The 20,795-nt window shown below is 41.9% G+C and overlaps 1 protein-coding gene across 4 annotated transcripts; it reads left to right on the top strand.

The window, feature by feature from the left end:
• The first annotated feature begins 10,613 nt into the window (after window positions 1–10,613).
• PROKR1 (prokineticin receptor 1) lies at window positions 10,614–19,307 on the top strand. 4 transcript variants are annotated; one of them, XM_074817258.1, is made up of 3 exons: window positions 10,614–10,834; window positions 12,340–13,017; window positions 16,998–19,307. In XM_074817258.1, the coding sequence occupies exons 2-3, from the start codon at window positions 12,500–12,502 to the stop codon at window positions 17,692–17,694; spliced, it is 1,215 nt and encodes a 404-aa protein (XP_074673359.1). In that variant the 5' UTR covers window positions 10,614–10,834; window positions 12,340–12,499; the 3' UTR covers window positions 17,695–19,307. The 4 variants fall into 4 exon arrangements, with proteins under 4 accessions (XP_074673359.1, XP_074673360.1, XP_074673358.1 ...); XM_074817259.1 differs by lacking the exons at window positions 10,614–10,834; window positions 16,998–19,307 and adding exons at window positions 13,488–13,544; window positions 14,110–14,939 and having other exon boundaries at window positions 12,253–13,017; XM_074817257.1 differs by lacking the exon at window positions 10,614–10,834 and having other exon boundaries at window positions 12,253–13,017.
• The last annotated feature ends 1,488 nt before the right edge of the window (window positions 19,308–20,795 follow it).

The following is a 20,795-nucleotide window of genomic DNA, read 5'->3' on the forward strand; positions in this document are numbered from 1 at the left end:
TAAAAGATTCAGGGCCTTTATTTTACGGTTTTCACCACAATGTTTAATAAATAAATAAAGTACTTAGTAAATATTCCACCAAGCAATGCAAGAACAATAGCTCCAAGTGTCTACACTGGGCACTTGGAAATATTTGTTCCATAATCCAGTTAGCAATTTCCCATAAAGAAATTAGAACATCACTCTTAGGATTTGTAGCGAGAAGCTACTCCTGCTCATTTGTGACAATCACAAAGGGATGCTTGTATTGCAGGGGACATTATTGGGGTATATTCCTTTAACTATGAATTTACCGTGACAGCTTCCACAGTTGCAAACACCTGTGCGTCCTTAGACATCCAGAGAACTACTTTCAACAGACCTGGGAAACGAGTGAGCACAAACCAACTGACTCCTGCAGCATCGTAGGAGGGGAGCATGCAGTTAGGCGAGTCCTAAAGATTTTTCAGGTGTTTGAACCTGTGAATTGTGAAGCTATAATCAGTGATTCCTCATTATCTAAATGATAATATGACCACCTTATGCAGTGTTTGTCATCTTCAGGTATCAAAACATTTTCAGAAGACATTGGTATTATCTGTTCAATTCACAGTGAGAAAGCAAGGAAGCGTGCAAGTTAACCACAGCTACCCACTAAAGCAATAGCCAAGTCAAAAAAATCAAAAAACGTTTTCCTTAAATTCCAATCCCAATGGCTGAATGAATTTTTCAGCCATTTGTATATACAGCCCCATAGGCTCTATTAACTCTGATTCCATCTGATTCATGGAAATAATCTGTCAGGAAGTAAGAGGTATCATCACATTAAAAGTAAAATCTGACCTTCAGGAGATAAATAGAAATGCTTGATCCAGTATTGACAACTCGCAGAAACTTACAGGAAATTCAAGGGTCTGAAGGGTTTTTTTCCCTTTATGCATTAGGTCACATAATCTGATGAAGAACATCTGAGTCATTCTTGAAATCCATTGTGTGATATTTGCTGGACAAGAGTTGAAACAATTTTTTTAAGAATTTTAAATCACATCAACTTTTTAAAGACAGATATTGTCACTTCCTTTGTCAATGGAGTAAAGCAGGCATTGACAGTGACGGCTTCAATGTAGTTTCAAATATATCATTTCATAACATAAATTTAACTTCAGCAGACTTATCATGGTGCCAGAGCATCCACAGACCACTTATAACAGAAGAGCCCCTTCCCACCTCCCTCTACCCACACCCATTTTAGCAGTAACTTGTTTGTCTGCTTGTGTGACTTCTGAAGAGGGTTATCATCTGTGAGCAATCCCAGGCAATCCAATTGATGTAATTAATTTTTAATCTTTTCTGGATTAGATCTTTTTCAATAGTTCACCTTTATGAAGCAGAAAAGCATCGCTTTTAATGACCAGCAATTTGTGTTGCCTGCCATTTTAATTACAGAATTTGTTTAAGACTCTTGCCTGTTAGCATCAAGGTTCAAGCCTTAGACCATCCCACCAGCATCAGGAGACTTTCTTTATAAAAACAGCAGAAGGGCTGCCTCAGGCAAGAGGACCTGTGTACCAAAGCTCAGCAGCAGTTTGATACTTCTCTTCACATTAGTAATATTTCAAGAAAAAAAACAGTGCTAGAGCAATGCAAGTAGAGGAAGGAACTCTAAAGCACTGCTGCAACAACCCTCAAAATTATCAAAATTATCTTAGGGCAGTTTTGTTCTGAATAGTCACAGTGTATAAGAAGTAGCACTGGCTTTGGCTTTGGGACCTGTTATTGGTATAGCTGAGGGTTCTCTGTATTTTCTTGTATCCTACAGACTTTCCTATGGCTGGTACAAGTGCAGCTGAGGAGGAGCTTCCATTCATAGGAGCAGACTGGCACACCTCCAGCTTATTGATATTAAACTTCCAACTTCATCTCTTTAGTCAGATTTACACTAGAAGGGGCTGGAGGATGCCAAGTCTCACTGTAAAAAAATGCATACCCTGAAGACAAGAGGCAGTTGAAGTAGTCTGGGGAGCACTGGTCCTTTGACTTTCAAAGTGTACTTTGAAAATGCTCTTCCTTAGCAGGGGACAGAAGTAGGGTCTGTGCCTCCCAAAGGTTCCCTTCACGCAATGTTTCACACCATCATGTCTGCGCCTTTCTCACTAACTGGGCTGAAATAAATGTATACATGGTCTAGTTTTCAGTGGGCTTTAGCAAACGACCTCTTAACTCGGTCAGTCAAACAGAATGAAAACACAAACGAAAAACATTCCAATGCACAAAGCTCAGGAAAATTCATTTGCCCTGGCAGAAAGAACTTTGTTTAATGTCACTGTGTAGTAGGGAGGGGGCAACTTTTCATCATCTTTCTTTCCTTGTATTTATCCTTGGCTAAAGGCTGTGTCAGGTTCAACACGGAGCTACAGACCTGGAATATGCAGCTAGCTCGAAAAGCAGAAAAGGTAGAAAATAGTAAGGTAGAAACCTCCAGTGGTAAGGTAATGTTTAAGGTACTGGATAGAAAAGAATCTGACAATGATTTGAGAGAGGCTTAGTAAGTCTGAAAGGGAAATGAGCCTTAAAAAACCTTCTGAATGGTACTCAAATATCCAATCTGTCATCCTTTTCTCTTCAAAATGAACTCCCTGCAGCAAAATTACATAAATTAGGGTACTAGGAAACTGTGAATTTTTTATATCGTTAAAAGTGTCTTTACAGGTGTTCTTCCTGGTGGCTAATGACAACAAATTGGTTAACAGACAATTTCATCTGAAAAGACCAGCTGGGCTTATATTAAATATTTCTTCTGAGAAAACTTTGGGCTTAAAATTTCAAACTCATTTAAATAAAAGTTCGCTCAGAAGAATGCTGTGGGAAAGAGCAGGCTGTCCATCAGCAGGCCATCCTCCTACAGCCCCCAGCCCAGGAAGTCTGGAAGGGCTTATCTCTCCATCTCCCTCTGCAGTCACATGGACAGAAACTCCTCCAAAGGGTATCTCACAGCTGCTAAATTATGCTCTGATTCACAAACAGCATTAGATCTACTATGCTGGCCTTTGTGCATTATATGCCATAGGATGATATTTTTCACAGTACTTTGGTATCAGTAGTCACCGGGCTCAAATGACCTCTGAATATCTGAATTTCTTCCTCAAAAACTTCTAGAAATTGCATTCTAGCTGATTAATCCATGAAGGTGAGAGATGCCAGTTTTGGCTGAACAGCCCATTGTTCCTGAGTTCCTGTGATGTTGTGACTGTGTCATAGCCCCTGTACAGTGGGTCTTTTAAGATGCTTACAGTTAATGGGGTTTGATTTCAAAAGAGCAATACCATTCTCTGCAAATTTTGGTCTCTACCAAATATAAGCAATAGCAGCCTTAGAAAAGGTTGGGACTTAGCTCACATTTTATTCCTCAAGGACTTGTAATTCTGGAACTGAAGGCTGCCTCTTCCCACATAGCTGTAGCCATGCCACATTTTCCTATTGCCTTTAATTTGTGCACATAGTTTCTAAATATTCTGTGAAAAGCCGACAACCACTGTTTTGAACCAGGAGGTGCTAATCCCAGTAAGCAAGGCATTCAGACTTTGTGAATTATCACCTAAAAGGCCATTCATCAGAGCTAACACAACAAAGAGGATACTATAGATAATCTTATCTCCCTTCAGACATGGGACCCCTGAGCTGTGTGGTATTGAATGGGTCTCCAACCATACACACCATGCTGATGCAATTTGTAGAAAGGTTACCCCACTTTGGTCTTTTGAGCTTGGACAGGATTTTCTGAAAACTAAACAATTCTGTTCATCATTCCATATCAAACAAAAAGGATGTTTACATGAGAACTTGTTGCTGCACTTTTAGTTAAAACCAAGGACACACAGGTGGTATAATTGCCAGTACTGAGGGGAAGCTGCCTGCAGGCTCCTTCGTTACAATCAGCCAGCTAAGATTATCTTGCAGAAGGGATTATGCACAGCACAATACAGGCACGAAAGCCAAGTTATACATAGGGCAGCACAGCACAGTCTACACTTAAACAGGTTAACTGGTTTGTGGATCACTAACTGCTCTGCGGGCCATGGTCTTCCCGTCAGGATCACTGTGACCACCAGCAGAGAGAAGGGTGGGTTTGCCTCCCTGCCACCACCAAACAGCAAAGAGGTTCCTTTCTCAGTGTGGGGGTTTTGTCGCTCCTGTCTCACATTATTTATCTCTACACAGCACCAGGAAGGGAGATGCTGAAGCTCTGTCACCCGTGCCCCTGCGTTGTCCCTCTCAGACAAACCAGCATCTGTCTCCTTTTGACCCTAACCCTGACCATCCGTATTCCCACAGAGCCACAGCCAGGCAGCAGCACGCATCCTCCAGCACGCCCCCAGCCCTGCACACAGCAGTCAGCCCTGGGGCGCCTGGGGGGGCACAGCCATCATCCCAAAACAGGGAAGTGCACCTTCTGGGATGAATTTGCCTCTTCTTCACCTAGTTTGGGGAGCACAGAAATACCTTTCATCTCCTGTCAGAGTGGTCACTTCCACAGTGCTATTCTCAGACTTCAAAAAGATTATGAGAAGGCGGCTGATTTGGCCCTGCAGTTTCAACACCATATTGGAAGAAGCACAAAACCTTTTTTAAAGTCAGAAATAAGGTGTGATAGCAGCTTTTCATGACTTGTCCTAACACTGAGGTTGTGATTTCATGCTCTGAGTAGCTTCAAATGAAATTGCCATTAGGCATTATTCTGTTGGGTTAGAATTCATTTCAAGTGTGTGCAGAAACAACCAGCATAGGTTACCTGCAATAAGGCTTTCACAGGATATTAATCCCTTTCTCAGATTGATACTGAACTCCAAGAGCCCTTTAAATCTCAAATAACTTGTGAGAAAAAAACCCCAAACTTATTAATTTTTAATGTGAGGAAAAAAAAAAAACTATTAACTTTTAATGAAGTACCAAAAAGTTACTCAGGTGGCAGAACGGGGCATGAGCTTTAAATACTTCATGTCTTGCTAACGGGGAGAAGCTGCGGGCCTGGAGTAGGTAGGACCCTCTCTGCATGTGCTTAAGCAAGCCAGACCTCCATGATTCACACTGCTTGATGTAAAAGTGCTTCACAGTGACATGCTCTGGTCTGTACGCATCTGTTTATGCTGAAATGGTAGAAATAAGGAAAAGGAGGCTGTCTTGTAGGTAAAAGTGGGATTATGGGAACTGCAGTGGGAAATTATTGGAATCATTCTGCCTGCCATGGAAATACAGGGTGAAATGTCAAATTGCCACTGACAAATAACAGTGGCAAAACCACCACAATATTCACAAGGGGAGACATGAAGGAGCAGGATTCTGACTGTGGCAAATGAACAGGTAGTAACGTTCACTGAATAAAAAGGGCAGGGAAAAGAAGATGCTGCAGAGTACAAATCAAAGGGCTTTGACAACAGACACTTGTAATGGCAAAGGAAAGTGCTTACAATTTAGCTTAAATTTGAGACTGTGGCTGTAATGGATGAGGGTTAAATTTTTTAAGAAATGCAGCATCCAAGTTCTCCTACTTAGACCTCCAAAGAAGTCGGCAGGTTTTCGGAAGGATGTATCTCCTACTGAGACACTTCAATTAAAATGCTGCTTTGTTTCCAAAAGCATTCTGCAGCTCATAGCACCCACTGAAAGAGAAGATGCACTAAGTGTATCTTTGAGTAAGATCCAAAATAAACAAGACTGCCTCTGAAAATCCAAAGGAGCAGCAAGCCTTACTGAGACACAGGACATATTAAGTGGCTTTTAGATGTTTCTAATTCAAAGGCTTTTGAATATGGGGTATGAATAAACCAGTTCTTGAGGAAGAGGCCAAACGCAGACTTCAGATCTGGATCAGAGATATTAAAATGAGGAATTTAAAGCAGGACCATTAAAGTTCTATCTGGTGCTGCTAAGAAACATTTAATAGTCTCATACAGAAGACATGAGCTCTACATTACAAAATTTCTTCACCAACAGTCCAGGAAAGCATTTGTCATAAATTATTTGGGTATATGTAATGCAGCCCAGGAACAGTGGTATGGATTAGATGATATTCCTGAAATCTCTTTCCAAAATGTTGTTCTATATGAGCTATATATTATTTCACCTGAATTGTCTTAGAACAATGTTCAGAAATAAAGAAAAACAGTCTGCCTTCTGCAGTTGTAAACCTTGCCTAATACATACCCTTTTGTACAATGGGCACAAAGGCAGAAGCAGAGGAAACTTTCCAGTTTCCAGGTAAAATCTCCAGGTTTTGAGTTTGAAAAGACATTCCTAGAAATTCCAAGTAATTGCAGTAGCATTTGTTAAAGGCCAATATCAAACCAGAACATTTCAACTGGCTAAACTGATCTTCATCTCCAACTGGCAAGAAGTTTTCAAGCACTGATCTTTGCTGTTTCATATATCTGGCATACAACAGACAGAACTTACAGTGATGTGGCTTTTTGGGAATCTCTAGAAATGGGTTTGACAGTCTTAGTCTAAAATTAAGCAATCCCTAAGTGCTGACTGGGACTATTGTGACAGGGAAGTCTTAGCAGAGGATGAAGGTGGGGACTGAGTGGGTTAAAGGAGGCTGTGCCTTCTGCCTTGCTGCCATAGTCAGGATAAACACTGCTGCACACTGCCACTGCCCACAGCTGGCACATTAGTATCCACTGAGCTATGAGTGTGTCCAGGCAGGATTTGGGAAGAAAAGCACCTAACACTTGCCTTTCAGAGGCCTTCTGCTCAAGGGAAAGGTTTGTGGTAACAGTCATTTGCTCTAAGGAAGGCCAAGTTAAAAAAAACCACAAGAAGCCTAACAAACACATCCAAAAGAAAAGAAAAGAAAAAAGTAATATTTAATAATTAAACAAAATGTTGAATGTTTTAAAGACTGAAATGGGTTTTTTGTGGTCATTCATGTCATACAACTGTGGCTTCAAAACTTGTGCAGAGTCCCTGGGCTGGTACCTGCTTCCTGCACGGCCCCAAATACTGTCACTTTTGCTTTAGGTAAGATGGGCTTCTCTAGTAAGGGTGATAAGTGCCAGTTGGGAACATAAGCTTCTTACAACTCTTTCTACATATTTCATGGGCTATTGTTGAGGGCAGGGGTGTGCTTCTCACAGAAGATTGCCATGCTAAGCTGAGCTGAGCAAAATGAACACCATTTTCTTACACAATCACAAAATGACGAACAAAGATGAAGAAAACAGGAAATATACACTGGAAGAGAATTAAAAAGTGGAAAGAAAAAGAGACAAATAAAGAGAAAGGAGCTTCTACTTGGCAGAAAGTTGCTGATTGCCCCTGGGTCACCTTACACATTAAGTGAGCTTTGTGCACCTCTGCTAAACCTTATGTCATTTGGCTGTGAGATCTGCCTGAATGTCACTGTTCACAGAAACCTGTGCAGCTCTGAAAAGAAAAGACATTTTGGATGAAAGCGCTGCATCTGCTGTTCCAACAGTGCTGACAACCATCTTTGCAGAGTGTCACTATGGTTGTTGACAGCCTGCTCTGCTGCTCCTTCAGATGCTTTGCCCCTTTTCCCAAGCCAAGAAGTGATACACTCAGTAAGGAAGCAGAAAAAGGTGGTAAGAGAAACGTAACGTGATGACACAATCCATTAGTAAGTCAAACACCTCTCTGCTCTCTCCTTCACAGGACTTTTCCACAGTCCAAGTCACCACTGGAACAGCTGAGTATGGTGGGATTACTCCTGTGGGCACATTTTTGCCAAACTACATCCAAAAGTCACTTTCCTCTAGTTCCACAAGGCATGTTTTCATGTATGGGACAAATATACCTCACTCTTTATGTAAGCAAGTCCAGTGTCCTCTTGAACATTAATGTCAAGTTAGACACTCTTAGATTTAGTAAAGCCCGTGAGCTGAATGTCTGGTTGAAATACTGAATAGAAATACACATGGTTGTAATCCATGTCTGCTGCTACCTTTTGTTTGTTTTTCCAGAAAATCACAGGATGTCTGATGCTTTTGTCACATTTCACCAACTGATTTGTGTTAGTAACCTTTGTAAAACTCCAGCTATACTTTATGCAAAGCTGATGTAAGTCCCCTAGGATTAATTACCTCGCTCAGAGTCCAATTTATTTAGCAATTAGGAAAAAAATAGACAGTAGCTGGTGAGTTTGTTGTTTTGAAATGAAAGGCCAGAGTCCTTAAGTCTGTTCCCAGGCTAAATGCTAGGTTTAGAAATTCATTATTTGAAAGTCTCTAAACAAGTACTTTACATTGCAATCTTTTTTGCATCATTTACCCTTTAAATAACTTCTCTGTTCAAACTGTGAGCATACTAATGAAAAAAACCAAACAAACAGGAATATAATTTGTTTATATGATAGTTTTCAGCATCAACTTTTTTTTTCTCAGCCTGAATTCGTCAAAGTGGTAACAATGGTCTCAGGAAATGCATTGTGATGCTGTACTAAATGTACACCGTTGGGGAACCACCAATCAATGCTATCAAATCATGTCCTATGCAGAAATTCAACACCAGAATCATGTGCTCTCTACAAAATAATGGGTACTTTGAAATACAATGTAACAGAGTGTAATTCAATAAATGGATGTCACATATAGGCTGCGGGGAAGGATCTCTCAGTCTCTGCAAGCCTCCTGTTCCCAGGAAGAGGGGACCCATAGGTTGCAAAGCCCCTGGGCTGGGCAATGCTGGGACAAGGAAAATCCCAGCCGTGCACAGAAAGACGGCTGCTTGGGCCATACCGCAGCCTGGGCACCCCAGGGAGCTGCTCTTTCAGCACATTTACATCAAAAGTCTCGAGAGACTACAGTTTTTGAAAAAAAGTCACTTTGGGACTTCTTACACAGTGTCTGCAGCTGGGAAATCCTCCAGCATATACCTGATGGCTTTAGAGTCCTTCCGCTACTGCCCCAGCCCTTGTTGTAGCAGGGCAGGTTACCAGGACAGTTATTGAGGCTCTAGACCCACCTTTTAACTTTCACTCTGCCTATCTGGCTGTAAGAGCAGCTCTCAGGACCACTGGATTCATTATCTATTCAACAACTTCTATTCAACAACTACAAAGCACTGCCTTTCACAGCACATGCAAATCACACCATTTCACAATACTACCAGTATTTTCTGAGAAACAGCTTGACACATATAGCACAATTACTTGGAGCACGGTCGATGAACAACTGCTGTAGAGAAGCTACATACCGAGCACAAAGTGCAGATCCGGAGGGGCTGTAGTTATCAGGGCTCCAATGACAACTTGCCTTGAGTCAATGGGGATAGACAGTTCTGCAGCAGCTGAGGTTTTGGCCTAAAGGAATATAAATATTTGGATATCACGCTGCTTGATTAACTCGCTAGATAACTTAATGTGAGACAGCTGAACAAAGTCTAAAAGAGATCATGCACGTTCCTAATGTAAAGCTTGCAACAGCTCCCTTTAGTGTACTAGCTTTTCTTAAGGGACATTTAAGGTTTATATGGCCCATTTTAGGGATCTTTTAGATGTGATTCTGATGTACACTGTAAGTTCACTTTGCCTCTCTCTATATTTACATTTTTTGTGACAGAATTCTACAAACAGACCGTATCTGATTTCCTTGTTGTTCATTTGACTGCACCCTTTCAGGATATTAAAAATTTCTTAATGGCTTTTCACCTACTGTACTGACTGTTAAAAATAAAGTCAAGCAAAGTATTTGCTGTGAAATTCTTAATGCTGTCTGCTGGGTCCAGACAGTGCGGACTCTCAGGCCTTCCACAAATTTTCTGGAAGAAATGTCACATTAGTGGCCCTTCTACCCCAGACATATTTCACATTAACAGATTTCTTTCCTTATCTCCTTCTTCAGAGATAAGTGCCCATTAGCTCATGAAAGGTGAGTCTTGTGAGTGTGCATTGTAGGGCACGTATTTTAAGTTTTTTGCAAACCTTCTAGACTCTTCCTGACCTTCTACAGACTCCTACGGTCTCATCTGCCAGGGACTACTGCATCTTGGAAAATGTCAGCTAATGTGAATGAGACTGGACATGCAGGAGAGGATGGGGGGTCTGCTGTGCGTTTCCTTTTCTTCTGGAGGATTGGGAAGCAAGAGAACTGCTCCCTGAGTGCAAGTGCTTCAGAGCAATGAGAAGGCAGCATTAGCAAGGACACCAAGTCCTTAAGGATTCACTGCCACTTTTCCGCTCTGAGTAATTCCCTGAGAGGGCAAGGAAAGCTGTCAGGGGTCCTCTGATTTATCACTATTCAACATTTGACCCTCTTTCTGCAAGAGCTGACGCAGCTGCAGTCCTAAAGACAATAGCTGGAGAGAGATCCACAAAGGTCCCTGGGAAAGTAGTTCACCCTCCTTCCTCCCTCTCCTCGCCACTGGGAGGTTTGTATTTTGCTTCTGTGTCAACCTCAGGTGTATGTAGCTGCTGCCCAACACAGACAGAACTCAAAGAGCAAGTGCAGATCAGGGTTTTACACCGTCCAGGCTCAGACTTGGTAACAAAGCCACTCCGTCAATTCGATGTATTCAGGGCGTTTAAAGCAGAAAGAAGGGCTGTGCTCTATTGTCTCCGTATTGCACTGCCTCTTTAAAATCAGAAATGCATGGACAGCTTCAAGGTGCCTCCCACTAAGAAAAAGGCTTTAGATGCAGGCACAGAGGCAGCGGAGCCATCCTCCCCTGAGCAGCAGGGCAAACCTGCTTGGGAGAGAAGTGATCATTCAGTGAAGTCCTCTGGCTGCTTTCAGCGATCCTCTCTCTGCTCCAGTGACAGCAGCACTTTTTTTGCAGGGGAGAAACCTGGAGGCTATCCCCAGGGTGCCCAAGACCTCCAAGAAGATGAGAGCAACTGCAGGTACAGTTAGCTGGTAGTCTTATGTCAGTTTGTGGATGGTTGTGTTGTCTGTATTTATTTTAAAGCTCTCTCTTGGTATTTTGCAGGGAAACCTGTCTGAAACAGATACTGCACCTTGCTTTCACCAACATACAGATTTTGCACCCAAGTATTTATTTAGTACTTCTCTTAAATGAATGTTCATATTTCCAGGCAGCCGTGGGGCTGCCTTGTAAAGCAGGCAATTGTTTGAGCTGTTATTTAGTTTCAAGCTTTGGCTTTCTGTTATTCTGTTGTTCTGCAACTCAGTCTGAAAAGCAACGTGGAGACAGAAGTTGTACAAGAGAGTTTCTCTCAGAAATGTGTTAAGTGTTGGTACATCAGGGGCTGAGGGTAGTTCCAGGGAAAGAAGGGGGCAACAGCTCCACTGTGCAGATTGTCCTTTGTAGCTCTGACGGATATTGGTCAATAGCATTTGACACCCCGAGGACCTACTGTCTCAAAGCAGAATAAGCTTTAATGCTCCCCGATACTCTTCTGGGGTGTGGTGGGACTGTCCTGACAGCTGGGAGTCTGGTGTGAGGATTGCCAGGTGTGGCACGGGAAGATGCAAGACAGCCCCTTCAGCATTTTGATACAGAGTAGAGGCAAAATTAGGGAGTAGATCAGATTTTTTTCTTCAGTGCAGAAGATAAATAGATTTTTAACATTTGGTACAGCCGGCAGTACAAAGCGGGGAGCCTGCTCCTCCCTGTCTTCAAAAACTCAATGCATTTTGTCTTGCCTAAGGAATATTTTTCCCTTTTACCTCAAGAGTCTGTGGATCCACTCTCTTTGTGAACAGCAGATTTGCCTTCACAGCAAAGCCCTAGAAGGTGGTTCATGGGACAAAATCTTGTCTATGCAAATTGGCAGAGCTTCACTGGTTTGAGAGAAGCAATAATAGATTATGCTGGCTGAAGATTTAGTCCCCCTACTCAGTTGATGGCTGTCAAAGGAAGTGCTGCCTTCACTATTTTCTTGGGTCTTGGCAACTCTTACTTAATTAAGAAATGTATTTAGAAGCCAGGACATCAGTTCTATTTTCATTCTCACCTACCACATCACCCTGACTGAGGCATCTAAAGCAAAAACTTTGTCCAAAAGGCACATCAGATACTTTTCAGCAAATTGAGCTGTCATCTCATTTTAGTTTTTTTACCTTGCACAGGGATGACAGCACTGTGGGCTTGAAGGCTGGCGGAGGTTTAAACTGGATTTTACACTCCCCCTATATTGTCATTTCACTGTGTGCTGAAAACAAAATTTCATCATTGGTAAATAAAACTGCTGGCTACAACCAGTGTATTACGCAACTCAAGGGATTTTATGATAACAGAAGTGTCGCTTCACAGGGTATTTCTTCCCACTGTGCACAGCCAGCAATAGAGCCGTGGGGCAATACGGTGGCTATTGCTTTCCCTCAAGGGCAGTATTTTTGCTGTAATTTCCTCTCAGGAAATATTTACCTCTTTTTGTTCCCACAGAATGAGATAAATGAGGCTGTTGCTCTGTAATCTTACGGGGACAAAGACAAGGTGACTCAACTTCTCAGAAGGAAACTTTGGATGAGGTCTCTCGCCTGCCACCGTTGTGCCCTGCCACCCTGGGTGATTCTAACACAAAACCAAGGACCAGCCAAGCCACATGTGTCAAAAGAAGACACACATGGCCATGAAGCAAACTGAACATAACCCAAATGCTACTGTCAACCTCAACTTTGCTGCAATCTACAATCTCCACGATGGGGATTTAACCTCCTTGCGAAACTTCTCCTTCCCTTTCAATTTCAGTTACAGCGATTACGACCTGCCGCTGGACAGCGAAGATGACATGACCAAAACCCGCACCTTCTTTGCAGCCAAGATTGTGATCGGGGTGGCTCTGGTCGGCATCATGCTGGTCTGTGGCATCGGCAACTTCATCTTCATTGCTGCTCTTGCCCGCTACAAGAAGCTGCGAAATCTCACCAACCTGCTGATTGCCAACCTGGCCATCTCAGACTTCATTGTGGCCATTGTGTGCTGCCCCTTCGAGATGGACTACTACGTGGTGCGGCAGCTCTCCTGGGAGCACGGCCACGTCCTCTGTGCCTCAGTCAACTACCTGCGGACCGTCTCCCTCTATGTTTCTACCAATGCTCTCCTGGCTATAGCTGTTGACAGGTAAGTGGGGTGCTATGTCTGCATGGCAGATGCCACCAAATGCCAGGCTTCTGAGGTTGGCTGTCCAGATTTCTAGGTTTCTAACATGCTCAGCTGTTCTTCAGGATTTGCTGATATCCAGGTAGGTACTACACAGACCTGGGTATCTTGTTTCATAAAAATTTTATCACACAATGTCATGACATTACCACAGAGAAAACTCAGTGGAAATTTCTTGATTGAACTTTTCAGGTGAAAAGAAAGTTGATTTATTAAAACTACTTTCTTTTTCTCACAAAAATATGCTTGATTCAAGTGTAGGAGAGGATTTATGAAATAAGAGAAAGAGGAGAAAGAGAGACAAAGCAGAAACACCCAGAGTTGAGGGTGTTCATCACCACTATATAATCCTGATCCAAACCATACATCTCTAAGGAACCTTCACTACTGGCCTACACAGCTTTTCTGATTCTAACCTTTTCTATAAACAGTGAACTAAATACTCTTCAGCAAGAGAAATAGTTGACTGGTGATACAGAATTTGACAGGTGAGTTTCCAACAGGGTTATTGCCTTACAGGATATTTCTTTCTCCCTCGATGGTATTTTTCCCAGTTTTCATTTTGGTATACAAGGAGAGTAAAATATAAGACTTCTGTCTACCTTGCAAAACAGAGTTCTTATTCTCAGCCGTGCTGAACTGAGAAAACCCAACAATCATTAAATTAACCATTTGATAGTACTGAGGTCTTAGCTGGATGCTCCAACACAGAAGTGGATGCTCGGAGCACTCTCCTCTCTTTTAAAATACTCTCCTCTCATATTCTCCTCTCACTTTACACACCTCTCTGAGGATGGCACAGTGGCAAGCTAGGAAGGACCCACAGGTCATTATGGCACCTGTATTTATAGCATTGTCCAGAAAATGATAAAATGCTACACCAGCCCAGTTTGGCAGATATTTTCCTACAGCCCTCATAATGGGGTAAGCAGAACCTGCTATACTATCTGCCTTATGCTGCAGTCCTGAGATATTTCTATGCCTGCCTCTCACTCCAGGAATTTTAACAATATAATTTAATTGTATTCTTTCTCACGACTCCTGTTCTCTTAGCCTCGTGCACCGCGGACTCTGACGGACCAGGCGCTGAGGATCAGCTTCGTGCTGAGATAAACCTGACACGACTGACTCACAGAAAGCCAGAGACCCACAGAGTAAACTCTTTACAAAAAGGCCATCAAAACAAGTCATCTTTTGTGTGCAAACACAAAATACATCTCTGTATACCCTCTGCATATACACACTGTATGATTCCCACTCCCCCTTCCCTTTTTTTCCTGATTTCTCTCATGTGCCATTTTATGCTCTAGTTTAATGTTGTATAGTTTCTGGTACCTGATCCAAAAGACAGCTCAGGAGCAGTTAACCCTGCTGATGGTTGTACAGGTACAGCTTGTGCACAACTGATTCAGCTGTCATTGACGTCAACAGAAGTCTGTGGAAAGACTCTGGGGAAGTCCAGATATGTTTTGCCTGGTGTGGGGGAAAGGACAATCAGCTCCTATGAAACAAATCCTTAACAAGTGTCTAACAAAATAGCCTTTGAACAGCAGCTGAGGACTCAGGGTTAAGCTTCTAAACACTATCATGTATGCATTACCATTTTCTATTACTTATCTTTTTCAACTTCTAAAAAATTTTCTTGGAAAGCTCTGCTAGTGCATCGCAGGTTGATGAAGTAACATGGGTCATTGAGCCCTTATGCCTGCTAAGAAAGCAGAAGATTTCTAACATATCTCCCCAAGTATCTTTATAAACAATCCTGGAAATGATTAATCACTGAAGTTTGTTGTAAGAACACGCTGTTTTGGTTTCACTGTCCTTTTTTTTTGTGAGCTTTTGACTTGGTAAACAGAGATAAATGTCATTCATTTAATAATCAACCATTCCACGTTGGTTATGTCATGTGTGTTGTTGACTTCAGTCTCTAAAAATAATAGGCTCTTAACAAAAGTCTTTTCATGTTTTGATCATTTAAAAGGGCTCACCTGTGTAGAGAGAGTAAGCCTGTCCCACAGGATTTGCCTCTGGTAGGGTTCTCTTTCATCTTCCTTGATGTCTATTCACGTGAAACGTAGGAATTTCACATATTTAAGGCCACAACTACACTAGAAAATAATGCAATGTGAGAGGATCTGAAGAGCAACAGTTGGTGCTAAGGGTCCAACATTCATGCTGTAAGTATTTTGGGGGATTTAGCTTTAGCTGGGTCACCTGGACTGAATGCCCATGGGCACCTGGTGTGTTTTATGCACACTTTTGACTACATCTTCCAGGGCAGTTTCATCCGAACTCAGTTCATGTGCTCCAGGACCACTCCGCAGTAACAGCCCAAGTGTGGTAAGCAAGGACAATCAGGAAATCCACCACAAAACCTCCCTCGACTCTCTTGCAGAGATTTACCCCATCCAGCCAAATGTCCTGCTGAGCAGATATGCATACTTATGAATGCATACACATACATTATCTCACAACCTTGTTTCCACAGGACTCAATCTAAAAATATTCATTTATCAGTTCCACAATGAGGCTGACTAGTTCTGCTGTCCCTTGACATCTAGCCTGCACTATTAAGAGCGATGAACAATTCATCTGCTTCCAAGATCTGGCTGATGGAAAGCACCACTGGCTTTCCATTTTAGAATTAATAGATCCTGTGCATGCTATCCATGTATAGAATACATACAGATAGAAAAGCCTCTGAGTGAATAAGAAATTCCACTGAAACAATTCTTTGTGTTAAACACAATTGGGATCTCTGGAGTGCCTCTGATAACAATCTCCTTTTAGCACAAGTATCCTAATCTTTCTGGGACAGTGTACTCTAATGTAAGTCCTTCTTACATCTATAGCTTCTTAAAAAATCAACCTCCTCAAATTCCAACCAAACAAAAAACATCAGAGTGAATTCCATTTGGTCCTAGCCCCTTTTTAACTGAATTGAGGAAAACTGATGGATCTTGAAAGTAATATACTTTTATTTCTCCTCAGTCCTTTGTGAAACACTTCAGTGCACCCACAGCTTTACAGTCATAAAGAGTGCAAATACCTAACTCAAGTTTTATGGTTTGGCCTTAACACAGCATATTTAAGGTTAATTAGCAATAGTCACCTCCAGCAGACAAAACAAAAATTTGCATGTGCAGAAAATGGCTACACAGTCCTTTGTTGGTGGCTTGAAAGCATGCTCACCCATAATCATTCATTAGCATCAGCTTCAGCTCTTTGCACCCCATGAAATAGCCAAGAAAATAATAAAAACACTGTTAGATATATTTGATCTCTCAGTAAAAAAAGCATAGTTATATAGTTCTCTGCCTAGGGAACACCTTTTTGTGTTTCTATGTGTTTGTCTTTTTACCTGCACCTGACCAGGTGTATACTGCATGTTTCAAACTCTCATTTGAATATGTGCTGTCCACCAAAGAATTTCCAGATACTGTATCATGGCATGTCCTCAATACAACACTGAGTGTCATGCTAGGTCCTGCAAACACATTTGTCAGTAATAGGAAAGTTCCCTCTCTTTCTCCTCTTCCAGTCTTTCCATAACTCCCAGACATGTGATCTGTGTTAACAAGTTTATGACGCAAAATTACAACCTTTTTAGTTCAATCTTGTAAACAGGAGGGAGTTTGACGGAGGTCTTAAAACTATCCCCAGACACCCTAATGTATGCTCAGATTTTCAGATTGCCAAGTACCCACCATCCTAACAAACCCTTCAGCCCCTTGCTCCAGAGTTTCTGCCTAGATTTAGGAACTCAGCTCTAGGCTGTTACTTTGGAAACTTTTCTTAACTCTCCTCATAGACAAATTTGCCAGGCTCTCTCTTAAGAATGACAGCAATTTCCTTCTGCCTAACTCTGTCCACTTGTATTTTGAATTGTGTGCTGACTAAGTGTTTTCAGACTTCATTTTGGATGTATTTGTCTGTTCCAGGTATCTGGCCATTGTTCACCCACTGAAACCACGCATGAATTATCAAACAGCAACCTTTCTAATCGCCTTGGTCTGGATTGTCTCCATACTTGTAGCTATTCCATCTGCATATTTTGCTACTGAAACGGTGTTATTTATAGTGAAAAACCAAGAGAAAATATTCTGTGGTCAGATTTGGCCAGTTGACCAGCAGATGTACTACAAATCATACTTCCTCTTTATCTTTGGCATTGAATTTGTTGCACCTGTGATTACGATGACCTTGTGTTATGCCAGGATATCTCGGGAGCTCTGGTTTAAAACCGTACCAGGATTTCAGACAGAACAGATCAGAAAGAGGCTTCGATGCAGAAGAAAAACTGTTATGGTACTGATGTGCATCCTGACTGCCTACGTTCTCTGCTGGGCACCCTTCTATGGCTTCACAATTGTCCGTGACTTCTTCCCCACCATCTTTGTGAAAGAGAAGCATTATCTTACTGCTTTTTATATAGTTGAATGCATTGCTATGAGTAACAGCATGATAAACACCATGTGTTTTGTAACTGTAAAAAATAACACCATGAAGTATTTCAAGAAGATCATGTTGCTGAGATGGAGATCGACATATAATGGAAGCAAATCTAGCACTGATTTAGACCTGAGAACAAGTGCAATGCCAGTCACAGAGGAGGTAGACTGCATAAAACTGAAATAAATTTTCTGCAGTTTGAATCTCACATATTTCGGAGAGGGGCTAAAGAGGAAACAATGCCTTCGCAGAAGCTTCTCCCTTGTCTGTGGGAATATCCACCATTGGTGAGAGCCCTCGAAAAGCAGCCTACTATGCATTTCCACCAGAACTCTTTTCGCTGGACTGCTGTATAACCCCATAACTCAGACTGATGCTGTGCTTCAGTTCACCCATCTGTAAATCTGGGATGTAGACACTCATTTTAGAGTTGTTTAAAATTTAAGATGAAAAAAATCTATAAATGCATTAAAGCGTATTACAGTGATGTAAGAGTTGATTGCTGATCCTAGCAATGATGCCTCTTTGTTTCTTCTTAAGAGAAATCTCTTAACGCCTTTGATCTTATCATTTGTACCTTTAAACTATTTGGTGTCCTTTTCCTTCTGCTCATAAGGATGGCAAAAAAGCCCATTTTCCTTCATGTCACTCTTTATCCTCTCAGTTTACCCCTCATGATGAAGCTCCTCGAAGTCTACAGACCACCAGCTTTCTATGGTCCAATGTGCAGCATGCTCTTATGAAAGGCACATTCTCTACAAAGCTAAATACTGCTTCACAGTCTAGTGAAAACCTCATCTCTTCCTGTGACACTTCGCTTAAAAATATTTCATCAACATTCCACTCTGTAGTTTTATGTAGAGTGTTAACTCTGTTTATTATGTATTTGAAAATGGCACAGCTACATCTTGAAGGGACCTGTTACCTTCTCTCACCTCCAGGCTATGGCCAACTTCTGCTGCCTTGAATCACTGAGTTCTTCAAAGAACCAATCACAAAATCACAGAGGTGGAGAACAACAATCTCCAGATTGTCTAGTCCACCCCTCTGCTCAAGCAGCATCAGCTAGAACAGGTTGCCCAGGATTGTGTCCAGTTGGGCTTTGACTGACTCCAGGGATGGAGCCTTCACAGCCTCCCTGGACAACCTGTGCCAGTGTTCAACAGTCCTTGCAGTAAAGAAGTGTTTTCTTATGTTCAGATGGAACTTCATACGTTTCAACTTGTGTTTCAACTTGTTTTTCAGTGGGACCCATATAAAAGTACAGCATGCTAGTGGGAAGAAAAACCCTGCTGAACCAGACCTAAACATTTTACCAAGCCTGTGTACAACTTCAAAATAAAGTACAAATAGGGCCAAAATAGCATAGAGATTTTGAGATGATCTGTCTTTCTGCAACCAATGGAGACAGACTCTAGGCTTCCACAAGCCACTCAGTGGTTGAGTAGCTCATTGTCTGGTCAAAGGTGAGGCAACAACCCAAGATGAATTGTGCATTGCTTCCCCTAGTGCTGTTTTTACTATTCTGATTTTGTGCAACTCCAGGATGGGTGTTTGTTAATCGTGATAAAGCAGGTGACAGTAGCAGTAGTACCTACTCACTTAAAGTACACATAAGATACCATGGACTTTTGTGTACTGAAATCAAGTATTTTCTATTGTGATGACAAATGCTTTCTGTTTTAAAGTATGTGGTACCACCTACTTTTGGAGTAAATGGCTTTTGTAAATATTTTGTCTATTTGTGAATTTAAAGTGAGAAACAAATCCTGCTAATAAAACAGTAAACATGGAGTCAATATCAGCATTGTGAATTATTTTTTATATTTTTCCCTTAGCCACAATTTTCCTACTCAAGTGACTAATGTGAATTATCCCATTTCTGCTAAAGAAAAACTACCAGGCCAACCAATTAAGTTTAATGCAAAAGGATATTCAAATCCATTAAAGTGCTCAAATCCTCTCATCATTAGCTGCTCTTAAAGTATACACGTTGGAAAGGATATCATAATTTCCTCTGTTAGGCAAAACAATTACTGAAATCATTCTTCAAAATGACATTTTAGAACAGGGGTAAGTACTAAATCCATTTGTTTCCCAGCATGCCAAAGAAATTTAAAGGACCAGAGAGTTGCAGTATTCCATCATCAAGAGGCTTAATCTTGTAGTTTCTCTTGAAATCTCAGGGTTTCTTCTGAAACTGTGCACCCATATTTATCTCCTGAAACATCTACTAGTTATTGGGGACTAGCTAGCAATACTACCTGTTATTAGAGTGTCCTGATATTCCTTTCACCTATTTTTCCTAGACTTTTCCTGGTGCAACAAAGCCAAACAATCGACAGTTTTCCACACCTAGAAATCCACCTCAGGCTGAGTTATTTAAAAAAAAAAAAAAGCTCAACCCCCACCAAGCAATATAGTACCAAGCAAAAACTGGGGGAAAGAATTGCTTTAAATTTCTGGAAATCACTTTGAGAGCTCCAAGAGACCTCTTCTGGTCTGGCTTGCTCAGTGTTCTCCAGACATCACCACATCCCTGTCCCTGCGAAGGGTAGTAAAGGAGCAGCTGCCACAGCCCCTTTTGTGGATTTAGGTTTTGGGGTCCGCAACATTGCTGTATTTTGACATTTTGAGGTCTTCTCAGCAGTAAAGCAGTGTTTCAGCCTGAATGACTGGATAGGGCAGGAGAAAAAGCTGCGCTTTGCCCTCAACTGCATTTGTTGTGAGCAGCATCCCCAGAAAGAGGGGGATTCCTACCGAGGAAGGGTGGCGGTCTCCTGTTCCCTGATCAGAGTAGCCAAGCAAGTCACATCGTCCTTAGCCTGTGTCTGCACCAACTCCAAACACCCCAAAATGGTCACGGGCTTCACTTTCAGGGACTAATGTCTGCTCCTAAACTGAGCTCCAGCAACCAGGGGCCCAGGGCAGTGAGCCCAAGGGCCTTGAAGGGGGATAGAAACCCCTTCAGAGGTTTTTTGTGCCCACAGAACTCATTTCATCTAGGGAGTAACAGGGTGTGACCCCCTACATTGGCCAGGGCCTGCCTGCCACCCATGACTACACTTAAATGGAGAATTTAAAAGACTCTTAAAGTCACTTAAAAACTCCCTTTAAGTGCAGAAGTGTGCAGATGGGACAGGTCCTGACCGAAGTGGCTCCCTCAGGCAGCAGGGAACAGACAGTCCAACCAGAGTAGCCAAGGGAGGGGGCCAGACCCCACACTCCCTATAGTGAGTTGTGCAGAAAAAAGAAAAAATAACAGAAATGTTTTTTTGTACCCACCC

The sequence above is a fragment of the Strix aluco genome, chromosome 3 (genome assembly GCF_031877795.1).
Source record: "Strix aluco isolate bStrAlu1 chromosome 3, bStrAlu1.hap1, whole genome shotgun sequence".
In the NCBI taxonomy this organism is placed as follows: Eukaryota; Metazoa; Chordata; class Aves; order Strigiformes; family Strigidae; genus Strix; species Strix aluco.

What these genes read in the sequence shown, in the direction of transcription:
- PROKR1 (XM_074817258.1), top strand. Translation starts at nt 12,500, where the DNA reads ATGTGTCAAAAGAAGACACACATGGCCATGAAGCAAACTGAACATAAC. An exon ending in CTGGCTATAGCTGTTGACAG is followed by an intron (nt 13,018 to 16,997) that starts GTAAGTGGGGTG and finishes TGTCTGTTCCAG; the next exon opens with GTATCTGGCCATTGTTCACC.